At 37.6% G+C, this 20,504-nt stretch overlaps 1 protein-coding gene across 9 annotated transcripts in view; it reads left to right on the forward strand.

Annotated features, from left to right (window-relative positions):
• The window catches only part of GPHN (gephyrin), a gene marked incomplete at both ends in the record, with an annotated part of 652,555 nt that overhangs the window by 582,394 nt on the left and 49,657 nt on the right, over window positions 1–20,504 (forward strand). For all 9 annotated transcript variants that reach the window (XM_079700388.1, XM_079700393.1, XM_079700386.1 and 6 more), the window contains one exon: window positions 3,236–3,357. In XM_079700388.1, the coding sequence (XP_079556514.1) occupies window positions 3,236–3,357 (122 nt within the window). The remainder of the gene's footprint in view (window positions 1–3,235; window positions 3,358–20,504) is intronic.

Genomic DNA, 20,504 nt, shown 5'->3' on the forward strand with positions numbered 1-20,504 from the left:
TGATTGCCTTCAGCTCAAAGTAATGCATGTGCCAAATGGGCACATTTGGAGGTGGCATATTCTGCTCCCCTTCAAAAAACAAAATAAATTTCAGCTAACTTTGGGACCCCAACAATAAAGGATCAGAGTTTAAGGTAAGTGCTGGACATAGCATCATAAAGACTCCCCTGAGCAAAGAGGCTCAAAAGACCTCCGTGAAGTGCAATGGAACCAGTATGAGAATAGTGGTGGCATGAGGTCTTGCCTAAGTGTTGGTAGGGACCTTCATGACCATCATTGTCCTAATACAAAGGCCACCAGGGAAACATGTTGATCATACAAAGCTGGATATATTAAACTTTCTGAGCAAGGAAGAGCATCACCTTGAGAGTCTCAGTAGTGTCTCAAGAGGAGGAAGTTACAGAAGGATACTCACAGGATTTTGAGGACTGGGATTGGTCATGAGGTGGTTTTAAGGTAGTTAGTAAGTACGGTCTAGGCAGAGACTGATCACATTTTGTGAAATAGGTGAGTTGCTGAAACAATTTCATTTTATCTTTGGAGCACAAGTCCATATGGACTTACCATGGTCTCTAATTGTCCATAATCTTATAGGAACATACAGGTCTGAACAAGCTTATGTTATAACAATTTGACTTAAGATAGTTTTTTATCATAGTTTGGTACAGTTTACCTGTTAGGCAAGTAATCGTACAGTTTTGCAAGTAGATGTGTCTATTTTATTTCTCAGAAGGAAAGAGTCTGTCGGCAAGATAGCCAATTATAAGGCTTTTGCAGAAATTCAGATATATTGAATGCCTGAAATTGGGGGATGGGGAGGGTTGATAAGAGAGTGAATGAAAATGTAGTGTCAAGGAGGAGATGGATTCCTGTCTATAAAGCAGCAAAACATTAAAAAAAAAAAAAAAGGAGATGGAGTAAGGATTAAGGATTGAAACCTTTAGGAAGATAGTGGACAATAAAGGAAAAAAATCAAAGGCTAAATGTTTGAAAGCTGGAAATACAGTGACACCACTGACAATACCAGAAACAGGAAATTGAAATTTAGTAGGTGGTAGATAAGAAAGTAACAAGGTATCAAGATAATGGGTTATGTTTTTGTTTTTTTTGTTTGTTTTGGGTTATGTTTTATTTTACTTTATATTGTATTTTTTCTTTTATATTTTAACTAGAATAAGTTTCAGGCATCATTCCAGAGATGACTAGAAGTATAAGAAGCTGGAAAATAAGATTACATTTTTAAAGAGGCATATTGTGAATTTATTCTAGTATATGCAACCTTATAATCTTCCATTCGATTCTGCATGTTCTCTTTGAAAATACTTAAAATGCACTGGAAATCCCATACCCTCACTTAACTAGCTATTATTTCATTATGTCAATTTTACAGACAAACAACTGGTTCTCCAGTGATCACTAATTGTTCTATTATTTCTGGAACTGTGTGCAGCAAAATAACAGAGAGGAACATGAATGGCAAAGAAACCACCCTAATAACGGGGAAATCTTATTACTCCGTTGGTGGTCAGTACCCTTTGTAAAAAAAAATATTATATAACCGCTCAGTTTTCTTTCTGCAGCAACTTGTCTGATTAATGGAGTTTAAAAGCTGCAAGCCTTGGCCTTATAAAATTATAAGTTCAATAACCGTGTGTTAATTAAGATCAGAAAATTAATCTGTATTAGTACTGCAATAGCAATTTTCCAAGCTCTGCCAGTGACTAAGGATGAAAGTGGGTTGCAGTGTCACATGGGATCTGATTAAGTTAGATTAGTGCAGTATTTGAAGGGAAGTCTCCCAGGTGACAGTGAATAAGATGATCAAAGTTTTTCTGCAGATATTTTAAGGGGACAGTTGTTTGCAAAGCTACTACTTTTCCAGCATAAAGCCAATGGTCCAGCCACATGGTATCACTAATGAGTCAGAAGGAAGACTAAAGGGGCTTGAGGTCATTGTTTGGCAGAACTGAGATACAAAACCCTGTGTATTGGCCATATTAACAGCCTAAGCATCTGAAATGTGCAGGCTTGCCTTCAACCTCCTAAGATAATATTCCAGATTTTCTCACTTCGAAGATGTACTTTTTTTTTCATTTTGTAATTTTCTGAAATCAAAGTACATCTTAAAATTGTGTAAATTAAATTTGCATGTTGTGTGTGTCTGTGTGTGTTAGGGACCTCCTACTGTTAAGTATTTTATAATCTAATGAATGTAAATCTGTGTTCACGTTATAAACTGATTCCATCCATACTAGCATCTAGGAGTAACAATATGAGAACAATTGGGGGGAATTAGGTGCTCTTTCAATATCATGTATCATAAAGAAAGGACAGAGAATTGTTTTTATTGTATATTTATCTATGTTAACTGAGTGTTCATTATCTCAGTCCTAGCAACTGCCTTTCAAGGTAGTTTTATTACTGTATATTATAAATGAGAAAATTATGGTATAATGTGTTTGGGCAACTTGAATTTGAACCTTATCTGAATAAGGTAGACTCTTGCTACTACGCTACACTGCTTCATTGGAACATCCTAACATAAAATAAGCTTCTTATAATTTTCTTCATTGACGTATAATAGTAGATATTAAATCTCTAAAGGGTGATTCAGTTCAAAGTCATGGAATCATGGGTGTGTGAAGTTAAGTATTACTTGTTTAAGCTTGCTAATAGAGACAAGGTATCTGTCTCCCTCTCCTTCAGATAAGTTTAACTTCTTCAATACTGCTGATCCCACTTCACAAAAGAGATCAAAAAGCTTGAAAGAAAAGTTAAATGATCATTCTCTTCAGACTTGAGAATATCATGTCACACAGTCTCTTCCTCAAATATTCTCAGTGAAGGACAGATTAGAAAATAATAGTGGGAGGAAAACAGAAAGTTTTTTTTTTTCAATTTGACCCAGTAAACAACCAACCAGTAGAAAGGCAGCTATCTCCAGAGCACTATTCTGTCAAATTGTAGCTAAAGCTGGTGTGATATTTGGCCTGCTGTTTAGTCACCACTTAAATTTCTGCATGTTTTTTAATTCTGGAGGAATGTTTTCTGATCCTCCTATGCTTTCAGTATTTATCAAAGATCATTTGAGCATATATCTTCTATGGGCCAGATACTGTTATAGGTGCTAGATATGCCAAACTCTGTTTGCTAGATCTATTTTTTTCCCATTAACAATAGGCAATATTATCCTAAGAAAATAATTTGTAGTGGGTTTTTTTTTTTGGCTTTGTAGCTGCTAAATCCTGAAGATGACCTCTTACCAGGAAAGATTCGAGACAGCAATCGTTCAACCCTCTTAGCAACAATTCAGGAACATGGATACCCCACAATCAACTTGGGAATTGTGGGAGACAAGTAAGTATTGGATTTTATTTTGAAGTTGTTATTGTACAAATATGAATTTTGGGAGTACTAACTAGGCGGGATTGTTGCTACAGAGAAAGAAATTTAGTACCATAATTTTCACTTATTTCATTCTTCAGAAGTCAAAGAATTATGGAGATGTCTATGTCCTTTAGCGATAGACATTTTCCTGGAATGCCTTTTACAATAGGATAAATATTTTGCTCTGCTTTGGGTGTTATTCCTATTCAAACTTTTACTTATGTCAAGAAAGATAGGGAAGACATGGGTGAGAAGAGGGAAATGTCAAAATTAGTACTAACTGATTCTTTGAAGTTTAAGTACAATTATTTTCTAGGACTTTTATATTGATTTTTGTATTCTTATATAACCTGAGTTTCTCCAGGCTTCACCCACTTGTAAGTACAAAGGGAGGCACATTGACTATAATTGCCCATCTCTGAGAGCATATTACCCCATTTACTAAATTAACTCAGCCCTCTGCTAAATTCTCCAAGTATTTCTATAAATTTCCAACTGCATCTCCAGCTCCAGCTGCACATGCAATCAAAAGGTCTGCTCTTTCTGAGCATCCCACTTCCATGCAACACTGCTGTTCAGCCATCTTTCACCAGGCACTATTTCCAGTTCACCAGAGGTGTGCCTGCTCTTAGTAACACTCAAACAACAGCCTGCTGGAGACAAAGCTAGGAGACAAATCTGAGTGATGGATGCCCTGATGTATCTGTCACCCATAATTGCCCCTTTCTGTCTTATCACCACCTTGTCACTGAGCAAAGCTCATTATGCCTGGATCCTCCTTCCCTTCAAGATGAGTGCTTTCCCAGGGCTCAAATATGCTCTTGAAGAGGCTCTGCCCTACCATTTCACAAGGTATGCTGGGACTCCTATAAACCCCAGTTTAGGCTCAAACTGGACACAATGTAGTCCAAACCTGGAACACAGCGTCTTGCTAGTAACCTGAAAGGCAGTAGTTTTTATGTTAATCTCACCTTTTAAACTTCTCTTCTTTCCTCCTGATTTTTTCTTTCTCTGTGGACACTGGAGTAGAGTCTGTTATACATATTTTCAAACATCATTTTTTTTTTAATTCACCATTTGTATTTACCTGAAAGTTTAGTTCTAGAGAAGTCCATAGGTAAGTAACCAGCCAACTTAGAACCCATGCTGGTGAAGCCAGTGCTGCAGGTTACCTAGTATCACCCTGACCCAGACTCCGTAGCCCTGGGAAGGGATAGAAAGAACCCAGTGAAAAAAAGCAGGGAGGGTTGAATTTGGACCTGACTAGTACCATCCTTTAATATATATAAACTTCCAAGCATCTAAAGTATCACCCTGACCCAGGCTCCGTAGCCTTGGGAAGGGATAGAAAGAACCCAGTGAAAAAAAGCGGGGAGGGTTGAACTTGGACCTGACTAGGAACCCATCCTTTCATATATATAAACTTCCAAGCATCTAAAAAGTATCCTGATGCAGATACACCTTAAAATAAGGCAAAAATTAATTTCTGAGAGGAGGTAGGATGAACCCAAGAGTTCCGATAGCACAGAACAGGCCTGAAACTCTAGGGAACAAATGCACCAGATTTAGAATTTGTTTCCCAGCCACTGCTGACTCTGGCCCTGCCTCCAGGTGCATTAATGAGCTCCAAGAACTATTATAAGGTAAAAGGTGATTTTTGTTTGTGTGTGTCATTTTTACCTTATGCTGTCTTGACTATAATTCTGTTCATGCTCTCCTCCTAATGTTGTACTTTTGTATTAAAAAAAAAGCTAACTTGATATATACTATATATGCTGCCATTACCTTACTACAAAGGCCAAAACACCATTGAAAGGTTCCTATGTTGATATGCTAATATTTGATTTTCTAGGACCAGATGTTGATTTGTTGTAGACATTTCCTAATAATTAATGTTGCTATTACATGTAACTTCAAAATGTCCCTTGAAAACAGCATATAAAGAACAACAAAACTTACAAGCAAGATACAGGCAATTTTGAGAATATGCACATCTTTAGTATATTCTTTTCTTGGATTTAATACCTTACATAAAACTGAGAACAATTTTTTAAAAATACAATTGATGCAGATCTAAACTTTCTCAGTCTTAGAGTGCTGTACTGAAGAGGCCCAGAGTAAATGGTTTAAAATGCAGAGGTGGAATATGGGAGGAAAGAATTTATAACTGTTCAGATGGAAATCTGTGCTGGGAATTTAGCAAAGGAAACAACGTACATTTAATCTGCAGCCTGTTGATATTCTGTGAAGGTTGTCTCCCTCTTCATTCTTCTCTTTCCTATATAGCCGTTTGCTAATGAAAGCAAATGTTGTTATACAGAAGCCTCTATGTGAAGCTCTCCAGGGAAACAAGCAGGGTCATGGGAGAAACTACCCTATGTTTAAAGCAGGGAGAGAAATAGCTCAAGAATGTCAGCAAGCACAGAACCCTTACTCAGCTATGCCAGATAAGAGTAGGGAGTAAGAGTGCTATTCTTGTTATTTTTAAAAGGTTTCAGTCTGGGTTTAAATTCTGTATGGTTCTACTTCTTAGCTCTTATTCTTATCACCTACCATGACTTTAACAATAAATGTTAAAATTGAAGGGTAAGACTCTATAACTTATTTGGATTGACCTGGATGAATTTTGCCTTTGTTTCTTGTACATTTCATTTAAAAAGAGGGTACAATGGAGCTTATGGGAGGGGTGCTTCAAATACGTGAGCATTAACTATATTTTTAGAACATTCATTTTTAAGTATTATGTGAATATTAAAACACATTCCTTAGATATATTTTCTCTCATTGTGTGGAACACAATACTATTGTGGTTCCTAGCGTTTTTCTTTAAAAAGACAAAATTTTTTATAATGTAAAAAAAATTTTATTGAGGTATAATTTACCATGTTATATTAGTTTCAAGTGTACAACATAGTGATTCAGAATTTTTATAGATTATACACCATTTAAAGTTATAAAATATTGGCTGTATTCCTGTGCTATACAATACATCCTTGTAGCTTATTTATTTTATACATAGTAGTTTGTACCTCTTAATCTTCTACTCCTTAATCCCTCTTCTCTTCCCTCTCCCCACCAGTAAACACTAGTTTGTTTTCTATATATGTGAGTCTGTTTCTATTTTGTTATACTCACTAGTTTGTTTTGTTTTTTAGATTCCACATATAAGTGATATCATACAGTATTTGTCTTTCTCTGTCTGATTTATTTCACTAAGCATGATACACTCCAGGTCCATTCATGTTGTTGCAAATGGCAAAAGTTTTTTCTTTTTCATGGCTGAGTAGTATTCCATTGTATATACCACATCTTCTTTATTCATTCATCTGTTGATGGACATTTAGGTTACTTCCATATCTTGGCTATTATAAATAATGCTGCTGTGAACACTGGGGTACATGTATCTTTTCAAATTAGTGTTTTGGGATATATACCCAGGAATGGAGTGACTGGGTCATATGGTAGTTCAATTTTTAGTTTTTTGAGAAGCCTCCATACTGTTTTCCACAGTGGCTGTACCAATTCACATTCCCTCCAACAGCATAGGAGGGTTCCCTTTTCTCCACATTCTCACCAACATTTGTTACTTGTGGTCTTTTTGATAAAAGCCATTGTGGCAAGTGTGAAGTGATATCTCATTGTGGTTTTGATTTGCATTTATCAATGATTAGCAATGTTGAGCATCTTTTCATGTGCCTATTGGCCTTGTGTATGAAAAAGACAAGCTTTTAAACCCAGAGATGTTCATTGAACTTGCCCAGCAATATACAAGTTAGTGGCAGAGGTGGAAATGGAATCTAAGTTTCTTGAAAGTAACAATCCACAATTCTCATTATGAAGACAAGATAATATCGTTATGAAGATATTTCATTTTAGCTAGAACAGGAAGGATAAATAGGATTTGTGTATTTAGAAAAAGAGAGTATGTTAACCAAGTAGGAAACAGGGAATGAACAAAAATAGGGAAGCAGAAAGAATCGTTTACTCAGGTCAGGCCAGACTGTTTAGAGTAGGAGGTTCAGGTAGAAGGATAATAAATTTGGTAGAAATTTGAAGCCAGATTTTGAAAGGTTTTGTAATCCAGGCAGCACTACCCAATTTGGTTAAATTTGCAGCTTTTTTTAAAAGCAGAATTAACATAGTAAACCATATTTTGGAAAGATAATTTGCCCAAGTTGTATCACATGAGCTAAAGTTGGAGACCTACTAGAAATAAGAACAACAATACAGTTTGTTTATTCATTGTTCAGTTAGTCAGGAAGTATTAATTATGTACCTATTTGAATCACCTGGAGATATTAAAAATGCTGATTGTGATTCAGCAAATCTGGAGTGAGCCAAAATTTTGCATTTCTAACAAGTTCCCAAGAATACCAAGCCACTGGTTCATGGATCACAGGAAGTAACAAGGGTATGGTAAACTTAATCATGATTCTACTATGAATTTTAAGCCAAAGGCTCTTGAGGATTCAAAACTGAAATAGATATAGATCTTGTCCTTAAAATTACATGTACTGTAAATGCACTATAAATTACAGCCTAGTAATAAAGATGTTTTAGAAAGTTCCAGAGCCTATGCTCAAATTTGGAAGTAGAATTTTTTAAAAAGAGATTAAATCAGAAGACATTTTGAAGGCTATTACATAGAACAGAAGGGTGTCAGTGTTGATTCATCTTCATCTGGATTGCAAAACCTCATCGAAATGGTATGTGTCTGTAAACACAAATAAAATGCCTGCATAACCCAGCTATTAGGTCTCTCTACCACAATTTTACATCCCTCTCCAGCAATACACCATTTCAACTTCTTCATTCTCCTTTTGTAGTTTATTCTTTCTTGTTTTGGCAGCTTCTCTTCCTATGCTCATTCCCAAATGTGTCACCAAGGCTCACCCTTGACCTTTTTTCCTTCTAATTCTGTATGCTATTTACTCCCAGATCTTATCTCTGTCTTGAGCTCCATGCCTAGATCCACCTGCTTACTAGGTATGTTTTTTTTTAAGTTCAATAGGCAGAGCAAATTCAACATGTAAAATTAAATTCATTGGACTTCCCTGGTGACGCAGTGGTTGAGAGTCCGCCTGCCGATGCAGGGGACACGGGTTCGTGCCCCAGTCCAGGAAGATCCCACATGCCGCAGAGTGGCTGGGCCCGTGAGCCATGGCCACTGAGCCTGCGTGTCCAGAGCTTGTGCTCCGCAACGGGAGAGGCCACAACAGTGAGAGGCCCGCGTACCGCAAAAAAAAAAAAAAAATTAAATTCATTATCCTTCCTTTCCTTTCTCACTGCGCCTCCCACTATTATCTTACTCCATTTCTGTGAGTTCTTCTAGCTCAGTGACTGCGCCCACCAGCCACCCAGTCACCAGAGCCAGAAGAAACCTGAATGGAAAGCTTCTGTCTCTCACTCAGCCCTGTATTTAAATCCCATACAGTTTCCCTCATCAGTACTTCTTCTGTACGTTCCTATCTCTTCATTTCTACCATCCTGGCTTAGTTTGGGGCTCCATTTACTTTTTGTCTAGACATGAGGCTATCCTCTTAACTGGTCTCCCTGCCTCAAGACTTGTTCTCCTCTAACTCACCCTCTATTCTGCTACAAATATGATCTTTCTAAGGTGCCAATTATATACTTGTGGCAGAATTGGGGTTTTATTATATGTGGGTAAGTATACTCTAATAATCCAACAAACTTTTATGAAGGGTTATGCTATATCAGATGTTGTCTCAGTCTTTGGTACTACAGAAATGAATAAGATAGTTATTAGTAAGAACTACAAAGAAGTTTTCAATTCTATTTCACTCCTGTCTTTCCTCCCCACCCAATCCACATCCATTTTCTCCAGCCTCCTCACTCCAAACATGCCAGTCTTTTCCTGGAAAGAGATACTAATCTTTACTTACTACCTACTATATATATAGTACTATACTGCATTCTTTCACTTACTTATCTTATTTAGGCCTCATGAAACAACCGATCCACATAAGTGTCTTTTATCCCCATTTTGTAAATAATAATACTGAAGCTCAAAAAAATTAAATAAGCTGTTCAGAGTCATACAACTAGTAAAAGACAGAATGAGGAGTCCAGCCTAGGCCTGTCTAACTCCAGAGTCTTTCTCCTTTTGCTGTACCATGCTACCCTCTTAACTGGGCTTAGCACCCACAATTTATTAATATTAAGGTTAATAAACTAAATATTCTATATCCATTTTAATAGATAAAACCCCTAAGTAAATAGTAAGTGTCAGTATTTCAAAAGCCAGAGAGGAAAATTTAGTTTAAATTTTGAATTAAATATTGACTGTGTGTATGAATGAATTATAAGGACTTGAGTTGCAAAATTCTAGATCTTTAGGTGATATAGAAGTGGGGGAGAAAAGCAGGAGGATTTATTACAGTAGCTCAAGTTTACTTTCTGGACCCCTAGATAAAGCTTCTTATTCACTGTAAAATAGACACCTCTCCCTTCCATAAAGAGAAAATCCCCTTCCTTTTATAATTTCTTCTTTTATCTTTCCTTCCACAACTACTAGAGCCACTTTTGCAGCATTTATTACCTCTGGGTAATTTGTTATAACAAGTTCATAGTATCTTCCAGGGGGTGGGAAGGAGTGGAGAGAGGAGAATGGGAAAGAGGAGAAGAGAGCGTGCATGCAATGTAAATAATGGTAATTTGGTATTCAGACCTACATTAATTCAATTTACAAATGACTGAGATTCACAAATGGCTACCCTATTCTAACCTTTCCCCTACTCACCATCTAAGCTCCTCTGTCAGTACTTTTAAGAGAAGGGAAGGGAGAGAAAGCTTTTTGAGAAGTGAAAGGGGAAAAGCCATCAACAGCAAGAAACTTTAGAGGAACAGTTAATCTCCTTATTCCCTGACTCTCAAGATCCAGTCTGTTTAGGAGAGGTGTTTTATTAAGCCCAAATGTCCTCCACATTGGCTAAATGTGTTTGTTCTGTTCACTTTGCTATACTTCTTGATAATCTAATATTTAGAAGTGCATTTGTGTTTAAAAGTATTCTACCTGAGAGTGAGTTGTTCACATATTAATATTTAATAGTTCAAATCAGACATCCAACATCTGGGTAAATCTGCTGTCCTAAATAAATAGGAACTAATCACTTAGAACTTAGAGTTCTTTGACTCATGGGGCAAATCCTGAACAGGACCACATCAGAACCTTAGCATAGCAAGATACTGTAGGCATGGCAAGAAGTACATTTGACAGCAGGAAAGGACTCTAGAAAGGTAGATAGGAAGATAGCTTAAACAAATGCTTTCCATTTCAACATTCTTTCTTCAGTCTTCCACCTTGTTTCCAAAATTCAGGTTAATACTAAAGCATAATTCAGCAACATATTAGTAACATTATGAGCTAAATGAAGATTTGTTTGTTTGTTTGTTTTTAACTACCCTGGAGTCTTGCCCACCATCTGTAATATTATTTTTAAAGGAATGTGTTCCAGGTTCCAAACAGCCAATTTCTCATATAGACTCTGGGAACATAATCTGTGAGTTAGGAACTACCTGTGCGAAAAAAGCCTCTCCTGAAGCAGTCAGCATACTACGGACTGTATACTGTCTTTCAGTGCTGTTTAAGGAGTTGTATTTGGTTGGCAAAAAAGTGCCTTCAGTTTTTAAGTAAAAATAAAAGACACATTTTTCATTTTCACCAAGAACTTTATCAAGCAACATATTCACCCTTTTCTTCGACTACCTTTGCCATTTTTCAGGCAACTTCATAATTCCATCTTCCCAAAACTTATCCTTTTGAGCAAAGACCTGTTCCAGGTACCTTTTACAGTCTTCCAGGGAATTGAAATTTTTTCCGTTAAGAAAATTTTGTAAAGACCTAAATAAATGGAAATCCAAAGGTGCAATGTCTGGTGAATACGGCAGATGAATCAGAACTTCCCAGCCAAGCTCTAACAGTTTTTTCCTGGTCATCAAAGAAGCATGCGATCTTGAATTATACTGATGGAAGATTATGCATTTTCTGTTGACTAATTCCAGATGCTTTTCGTTGAGTGCTGCTTCCAGTTGGTCTAACTGGGAGCAGTACTTGTTGGAATTAATCATTTGGTTTTCCAGAAGGAGCTCATAATAGAGGACTCCCTTCCAGTCCCACCATATATAAAGCATCACCTTCTTTGGATGAAGACCGGCTTCTGGTGTGGTTGGTGGTGGTTCATTTTACTTGCCCCATGATCTCTTCCATCCCACATTGTCGTACAGTATCCAGTTTTCATCGCCTGTCACAATTTGTTTTAAAAACAGACCGTTTTCATTACGTTTAAGTAGAGAGTCGCATGCAGAAGTATGGTCAAGAAGGTTTTCTTCACTTAATTTATATGGAACCCAAACATCAAAGCAATTAACATAACTAAGCTGGTGCAAATGATTTTCAGCACTTGATTTGGATATTTTGAGTATGTCAGCTATCTCCCACGTGGTATGACGTTGATTGTTCTCAATTCATGTCTCCATTCTCGATTTGATCACTATCAACTTCAACTGATCTACCCAACCACTGAGCATCATCCAGCGAGAAATCTCCAGCACGAACCTTCACAAACCACTCTTGACATGTTGGATCAGTCACAGCACTGCACAAATCTTTTTTTGTGTTTCAGTTGCATTTTTATCTTTCTTGAAATAATAAAACATAATATGCCGAAATGTTGCTTTTTCTCCTCCATCTTCAGTATTAAAATGGCTACACAAAAATTCACAAATTTTGATGTCTTTTTTTAAATGCATGCTGATATGACAGCTGTCACATACAATCAAACAAAATTGTTTAGAATGAAGGTAAAGGCAACTAAGTGCTACTAGAGCCATCTTACAGAAAAAAACGATCGAACCTTTTGGCCAACCCAATAATTAGTAGTAGGACATTGAAACATTTTAAAATGGGTGTAGCATGATCACCTTCTCTTCCTGGTCCAGTTCTATTATGAACTTCTTAGGCCATTGTTCTAGATATTCTAGGTATATATTTTCTTTTTTTCTTCTTTTTTATTTATTTTCTTGTTTATTTACTATTTTATTTTTTTATTGAAGCATAGTTGATTTACAATATTATACAAGTTTTAGGTGTACAACATAGTGATTCAAAATTTTTATAGATTATACTCCATAGATAGTTATTATAAAATGCTGGCTATATTCCCTGTGCTATACAATACATACTTGTAGCTTGTCTATTTTGTACATAGTAGTTTGTACCTCTTAATCCTCTACCCCATCTTGTCCCTCCTCCTTTCCCTCTCCACACTGGTAAACACTAGTTTGTTCTCTGTATCTGTGAGTCTGTTTCTGTTTTGTTATATTCACTAGTTTGTTGTATTTTTTATATTCTACATATAAGCAATAACATTCAGTATTTGTCTCTCTCTGTCTGACTTATATTATTAAGCATAATACCCTCCAGGTCCAGCTGGCTATATTGTTGCAAATGGCAAACTTCCATTCTTCTTTATGGCTGAGTAGTATTCCATAGTCTATATACACCACATCTTTATCCATTCACCTGTTGATGGACATTTAGGTTGCTTCCAGACTTGGCTGTTGTAAAGAATCCTGTTATGAACATTGGAGTGCATGTATCTTTTCAAATTAATGTTTTCATTTTCTTTGGATATATACCCAGGAGTGGAATGCTGGGTCATATGGTAGTTCTATTTTTATTTTTTTTGAGGCATCTCTGTACTGTTTTCCACAGTGGCTTCACCAATTTACATTCCCACCAACAGTGTACAAGGGTTCCCTTTTCTCCACATCCATGCCAACATTTGTTACCTGTGGTCTTTTTGATGATAGCCATTGTGACAAATGTGAAATGATATCTCATTGTGGTTTCAATTTGCATTTCTCTGATGATTAGCGATGTTGAGCATCTTTTCTTCTGCCTCTTGGCCATCATATGTCTTCATTGGAAAAATGTCTATTCAGTTCTTATGCCCATCTTTTAATCAGAGTGTTTGGGGTTTTTTTAATATTGAGTTGTATGAGCTGTTTATATATTTTGGATATTGATCCCTTATTGGTCATATCATTTGCAAATATTTTTTCTCATTCAGTAGGTTCTTTTTTCATTTTGCCAATGGTTTCCTTTGCTGTGCAAAAACTTTTGAGTTTAATTAGGTCCCATTTATTTATTTTTGCTTTTGTTTCCTTTGCCTTAGGAGACAGCTCCAAAAAATTATTGCTACAATTTATTCAAAGACTATTCTGGGTTTTCTTCTAGAAGTTTTATAGTTTCTGGTCTAACATTTAGGTCTTTAATCCATTTCTAGTTTATTTTTGTATATAGTATGAGAAAGTGTTCTACTTTCATTCTTTTGCATATGGCTGTCCAGGTTTCCCAGCACCACTTATTGAAGAGACTGTCTTTTCTCCACTGTATATTCTTTGTTTTTGTTTTTGTTTTTGTTTTTGTTTTTTTGCGGTACACGGGCCTCTCACTGCTGTGGCCTCTCCCATTGCGGAGCACAGGCTCCGGATGCGCAGGCTCAGCGGCCATGGCTCACGGGCCCAGCCACTCCGCGGCATGTGGGATCTTCCCGGACCGGGGCACGAACCCATGTCCCCTGCATCGGCAGGCAGACTCTCAACCACTGCACCACCAGGGAAGCCCTCCACTGTATATTCTTGCCTTCTTTGTCATAGATTAATTGACTACCACAGGGGCATGGGTTTATTTCTGGGCTTTCTATTATATTCCATTAATCTATATTTCTGTTTTTGTGCCAGTACCATACTGTTTTGATTACTGTAGCTTTGTAGTATAGGCTGAAGTCAGGGAGTCTGATTCCCTCAGCTCTGTTTTTCTTTCTCAAGATTGCTTTGGCTATTCAAGGTCTTTTGTGTTTCCATACAAATTAAAAAAAATTTTGTTCTAGTTCTGTGAAAAATGCCATTGGTATTTTTTAAGGATTACATTGAGTCTGTAGATTGCCTTGTGTTGTGTGGTTGTTTTAATTCTTCCAATCCATGAACACGGTGTATCTTTCCATCTGTTTGTGTGGTCTTCTATTTCTTTAATCAGCGTCTTATAGTTTTCTAAGTACAGATCTTTTACCTCCTTATGTGGGTTTATTCCTGGGTATTTTATTCCTTTTGTTGTGATTATAAATGGGATTGTTTCCTTAATTTCTTTTTCTGATCTTTTGTTGTTAGTGTATAGAAATGCAACAGATTTCTGTATATTAATTTTGTATCCTGCACCTTTACTGAATTCAGTGATGAACTCTAGTAGTTTTCTGGTGGCATCTTTAGGATTTTCTAATGTATAGTATTATGTCATCTGCAACAGTGACAGTTTTACTTCTTCCCTTCCAATTTGGATTCCTTTTATTATTTTTCTTGTCTGATTGCTGTGGCTACAACTTCCAATACTATGGTGAAGAAAAGTGGTGAGAGTGCGCATCTTTGTCTTGTCCCTGATCTTAGAAGAAATGCTTTCAGCTTTTCACCATTGAATATAATGTTAGCTGTGGGCTTATCATATATAGCCTTGTTATGTGGGGGTATGTAACCTCTATACCCACTTTATTGAGAGTTTTTATTATACATAAATGTTGAATTTTGTCAAAAGCTTTTTCTGCATCTGTTGAGATGATCACATAGTTTTTATTCTTCAATTTGTTAATGTGGTGTATCACACTGATTGATTTGCAGATATCAAGCCAGCCTTGCATTCCTGGGATAAATGTCACTGATCATGGTATGCGATCCTTTTAATGTATTGTTGGATTTGGTTTGCTAATATTTTGTCCAGGATTTTTGCATCTATATTCATCAGTGATATTGGCCTGTAATTTTTGTATGTGTGTGATATCTTTGTATTGGTATCAGAGTGATGCTGACCTCATAGAATGAGTTTAGAAGCATCTTTCCTCTGCAATTTTTTGGAATAGTTTGAGGAGGATAGGTGTTAATTCTTCTCTAAATGTTTGGTAGAATTCACCTGTGAAGCCATCTGGACCTGGACTTTCATTTGTTGGAAGTTATTTGGTTACTAATTCAGTTTCATTACTGGCAATTGGTCTGTTCATGTTTTCTAATTCTTCCTGGTTCAGTCTTGGGAGGTTGTACATTTCTAGGAATTTGTCCATTTCTTACAGGTTGTCCATTTTATTGGTACATAGTAGTTTTTGTAATCTCTTATGATCCTTTGTATTTCTGTGGTATCGGTCATAACTTTGCCTTTTTCATTTCTGATTTTATTGATTTGGGTCCTCTCTCTTTTTTCCTGATGAGTTGGCTAAAGTTTTACCCAATTTGCTTATCTTTTCAGAGAACCAGCTCTTAGTTTTATTGATCTTTCCTATTGTTTTTTCAGTCTCTGTATCTTTTATTCTGCTCTGATGTTTATGATTTCTTTCCTTCAACTAACTTAGGTTTTTGTTTGTTCTTTTTCTACTTCCTTCAGGTGTAAGGTTAGGTTGTTTATCTTAGATTTTTCTTGTTTCCTGGGGTAAACTTGTATTGCTATAAACTTCCCTCTTAGAATTGCTTTTACTGAGTCCCATAGATTTTGGATCATTGTGTTTTCGTTTTCATTTGTCTCTGGGTATTTTTATTTCTTTCATTTTTTCAGTGATCCATTGGTTGTTTAATAGCATATTGTTTAGCCTCCATGTGTTTGTGTTTTTGGCAGTTTTATTTTTTCTTGTATTTGATTTCTAGTCTCATAGCATTATGGTCAGAAGTTTGATATTATTTCAATTTTCTTAAGTTTACCAAGGCTTGTTTTGTGGCCTAGCATGTCCTCTGTCCTGGAGAATGTCCCATGTGCCCTTGAAAAGAATTTGTATTCTCCTACTTTTGGATGGAATGTTCTATATATATCCATTAACTCCATTTGATCTATTGTATCATTTAAGTCCAATGTTTTCTTATTGATTTTCTATCTGGATGATATTTCCATTAATGTGAGTGGTTTGTTAATGTCCCCTACTATTACTGTGTTACTGTAAGTTTCTTCCTTTATGTTTGTTAATATTTGCTGTATGTATTTTGGTGCTCCTATGTTGGGTGCATATATATTTACAATTGCTATATCTTCCTGTATTGATCCCTTGATCATTATGTAACATCCTTCTTTTTCTCTTGTACAATCTTCGTTTCAACATCTATTTTGTCTGGTATAAGTATTGCTACCCCAGCTTTTCTTTTGATTTCCATTTGCATGGAGTACCTTTTTTTCATCCCCTCATGTTCAGTCTGTGTGTGTCTTTAGATCTGAAACAAGTCTCTTGTAGGCAGCATATATATAAGTCTTGTTTTTGTATTCATTAAGCCACTCTGTGTCTTTTGATTGTAGCATTTGGTCCATTTACACTTAAAGTCATTATGGATAGGTATGTATCTATTGCCATTTTGTTACTTGCTGGGGGTTGTTTTTGTAGTTCTTTTTTGTCCCATTCTTCTTTTGTTCTCTTCCCTTGTGGTGTGATGGCTATCTTTATTGTTATGTTTGGATTCCTTTCCTTTTTCTGTGTGCGTATCTATTATAGATTTTTGGTTTGTGGTTACCATGAAGTTTATATATATAGCAATTTACATGTATATGTATGTATATATACGTGATTATTTTAAGTTACTGATCTCTTAAGTTCAAAAACATTTTAACAACCCTGCATTTTTACTCTCCTTCCCTCAGAATTACTATTTTTAGCATCATATTTTATGTCTGTTTGTTTTGTGAATCCCTTAACTGCTTATCATGGATATAAATGATTTTGCTACTTTCGTCTTTTAACCTCCTTACTTGCTTTGTCTGTGGTTGACTTTTACTGTATATTTGCCTTCTTCATAATTTTCATGTTTCTAATTGTGGCCTTTTCTTTTTCACTTAGAGAATTCCCTTTAACATTCATTGTGAAGCTGGTTTGGTGGTGCTGAACTCTTTATGTTTTCCTTGTCTGTGAAACTTTTGATCTCTTCATCAAATTTGAATGAGAGTCCTGCCAGGTAGAGTATTCTTTGTTGTAGGTTTTCCCCTTCCATCACTTCAAATATATTGTGCCACTCCCTCTGGCCTGCAGAGTTTCTGCTGAAAAGTCAGCTGATAGCCTTAGGGGAGTTCCCGTGTATGTTATTCATTGCTTTTCCCTTGCTGCTTTTAATATTCTCTCTTTATCTTTAATTTTGCCATTTTAATTACTAGTGTGTCTTGGTGTGGTCCTCTTTGGGTTGATCCTGTTTGGGACTCTCCATGCTTCCTGGGCCTGGCTGTCTGTGTCCTTTCCCAGGTTAGGGAAGTTTTCAGCTGTTTTGTCTTCAAATATGTTCTTTGCCACTTTCTCTCTCCTCTTCTCCTCCGGGACCCCTATAATGAAAATGTTAATACATTTGATGTTATCCCAGAGGTCTCTTAAATTGTCCTCATTTTTTCAATTCTTTTTTCTTTTTTTTCTTCAGCTTTAGTGACTTCCACTAGTCTGTCTTCCAGCTCACTGATCTGTTCCTCTGTATCACCTAGTCTACTGTCGATTCCTTCTAGTGTATTTTTCATTTCAGTTATCATGTTCTTCATCTCTGTTTGGTTCTTCTTTATATTTTCTAAGTCATTGTCAAAAAATTCTAACTTCTCACTCTGTTCATCCATTCTTCTCCCTAGTTCTTTGATTATCTTTACGATCATTACCTTGAACCCTTTCTGGGGTGCATTGCCTATCTCCATGTCAGTGAGTTCTCCTTCTGGGGTTTTATCTTGTTCCTTCATTTGGAACATGTTTCTCTATCACCTCATTTTGCCTAACTTGCTGTTTTTTATTTCTATGTATCTGGTAGGTTGGTTACATTTTCTGATCTTGGAGAAGTAGTCTTTTGTAGAAGACTTCCTATGTATCCCAGCAGTGCACCCTCCTCTGGTCACCAGAGCTGTGTGCTATAGGGGTGTCCCCTATGTGGGCTGTGTAGGTCCTTCTGTTTCAGCAGGCTGACTACTCTCGGCAATCTGGTAGGTGTGACTCGCCCCCAGTTTTGTTGGTTACCAGGCGCTGCCTTGTACAGAGCTGCCAGCTACTGGTTTGTGGGACTGGGTCACAAGACAGCTAGCTGCAGAATCCCAGGGTGCCCAGGGCTATTGCTGGCTCACTGGTGGGTGAAGTCGGAGTCCAGGACATCCTGGGGCTGGTACCCACCTACCAGTGGGTGAAGCCAAGTCTTGGAGCTAGTGCTGGCCCATTGGCAGGGTTTGGCTGCAGGGCCCAGTGGTCCCAGAGCTGATGTCAGACCACTGGTCATTGGGGCATTTCCTGACACAGCTGGCTATGGAGTCCAGGGTGTCCCAAAGCTTGTGTTGGCTTGCTGTTGGGCAGTGTAGGGTCCCAGCCAGTCCCAGGGCAGGTGGTGGCCTGCTGGTGGGTGGTCTGGATCCTGCCACAGTGGGCTATGGAGTTGCAGTTGTCCTAGGCCTAGCATTCTCATCCAAGGTGCCTGCTATTGCGTGAGACTGCTCCCAAGGCTAAAACAGGCACACTGGTAGGTGGGATCAGGGCCCAGGGGATTCTGAGCTGGTGCCTGCCCACTACTAGGTGGAACTGGGTGCCAGTATCTCTGACTGCAGAGTCTTGGGGGTCTCAGGTCTAGTGCCTATGCAGTGGTGTGTGGGGACAGGTCCTGTGCCCTCAGTTGGGCAGGGCCATGTCCAGGGGTGGCTGTGGGCTCAGGGGATCTTAAGGCAGCCTGTATGCTGGTGAGTGGAGCTGTGTCCTGGCTCAATTAGTTGCTTGACCCGAGGCATCACAGTACCAGTGCCTACAAGCTTGATGGGCAGAGGTGGGGCTGGGTATTGAGACTAATAAGCTAGAGGGAGGATTCCAAAATGGCATTTGCCAGCACCAGTGTCCACGTAGCAGAACAAGCTCTCAAAAATAGCTGTCGCCAATGTCTGTTTCCCCAGGGTGATCTCCAGTTGTCTCCTGCCTCTCCAGGAGACTCTCCAAGATCAGCAGGTAGGTCTGACCCAGGCTCCTTTCAAATTACTGCTTCTTCCCTGGGTCCCAGAGCATGTGAGATTTTGTGTGTGCCCTTTAAGAGTTTAGTCTCTATTTCCCACAGTCCTCTGGGACTCCTGAAAGCAAGCCCCGCTGACCAACAGAGCCAAATGTTTTGGGGGCTCATCTTCCTGGTACAGGACCCCCAGGCTAGGGAGCTTGATGTGGGGCTCAGACCCCTTGCTTCTTAGGGAGCACCTCTGCAATTTTAATTATTCTCCCATTTGTATGTCACCCACCTGGGGGTTTGGGTCTTGACTATACTGTGACTTCACCCCTCCTACCCATCTTGTTGTGCTTCCTTCTTTATGTCTTTAGTTATATTCTCTTTTCTGGTAGGTTCTGGTGTTTTTCATTGATAGTTGTTCTGTAAATAATTCTAAAATTTTTGTGCCTATGAGAGGAGGTGAGTCCTGGATCCTTTTACTGTGCCATCTTGGGAATGCCCCCCGCCCAGGTATACATTTTTAATGTAACCTTTTTTTTTTTTTTGACCTAGCCTCATGGCATGCGGGATCTTAGTTCCCTGACCAGGGATCAAACCCGCGCCCCCTAGAGTGGAAGCGTGGAGTCTTAACCACTGGACTGTGAGGGAAGTCCCTAATGTGACTTTTTAATCTTAGAACAAATAAACATGCACTGAAGAAAATTTAGAAAATATAGATTTTTTTAAGCAAAGGAAATTAACGCATAATCCTATTACCCAACATTACTCTTCTTCTATTCTTTAATTCTATACATGTATATAGTTTATGTGTATGTGAATGTGTATTAAAAAACAAAGAAATTATACTTATTTTTGCCTTCCATTTTCCTTCCCTCCATTTTTATACTCAGTATACCATAAACATCTGTCCATATCATTACATAGTACTCCGCTATGTCATTTTAATGCCTACATATTATTCTCTAGTAAAAAGTATAATTTGACTGATTTATACAATCCCTTGTTGTCAGACATTAGATTATTCCTAATCTTTCTCAATTGTGAGTAATTGATGAAGACCTTTATAACTAAATCTTGGCATATACCCACAATTATTTGAGAGTGTTTTTAATTTTTTTATTTTATTAACTTTACGACCATTTGTTGAGTGT

This window comes from Hyperoodon ampullatus (genome assembly GCF_949752795.1).
Source record: "Hyperoodon ampullatus genome assembly, chromosome: 3".
Classification (NCBI taxonomy): Eukaryota; Metazoa; Chordata; class Mammalia; order Artiodactyla; family Ziphiidae; genus Hyperoodon; species Hyperoodon ampullatus.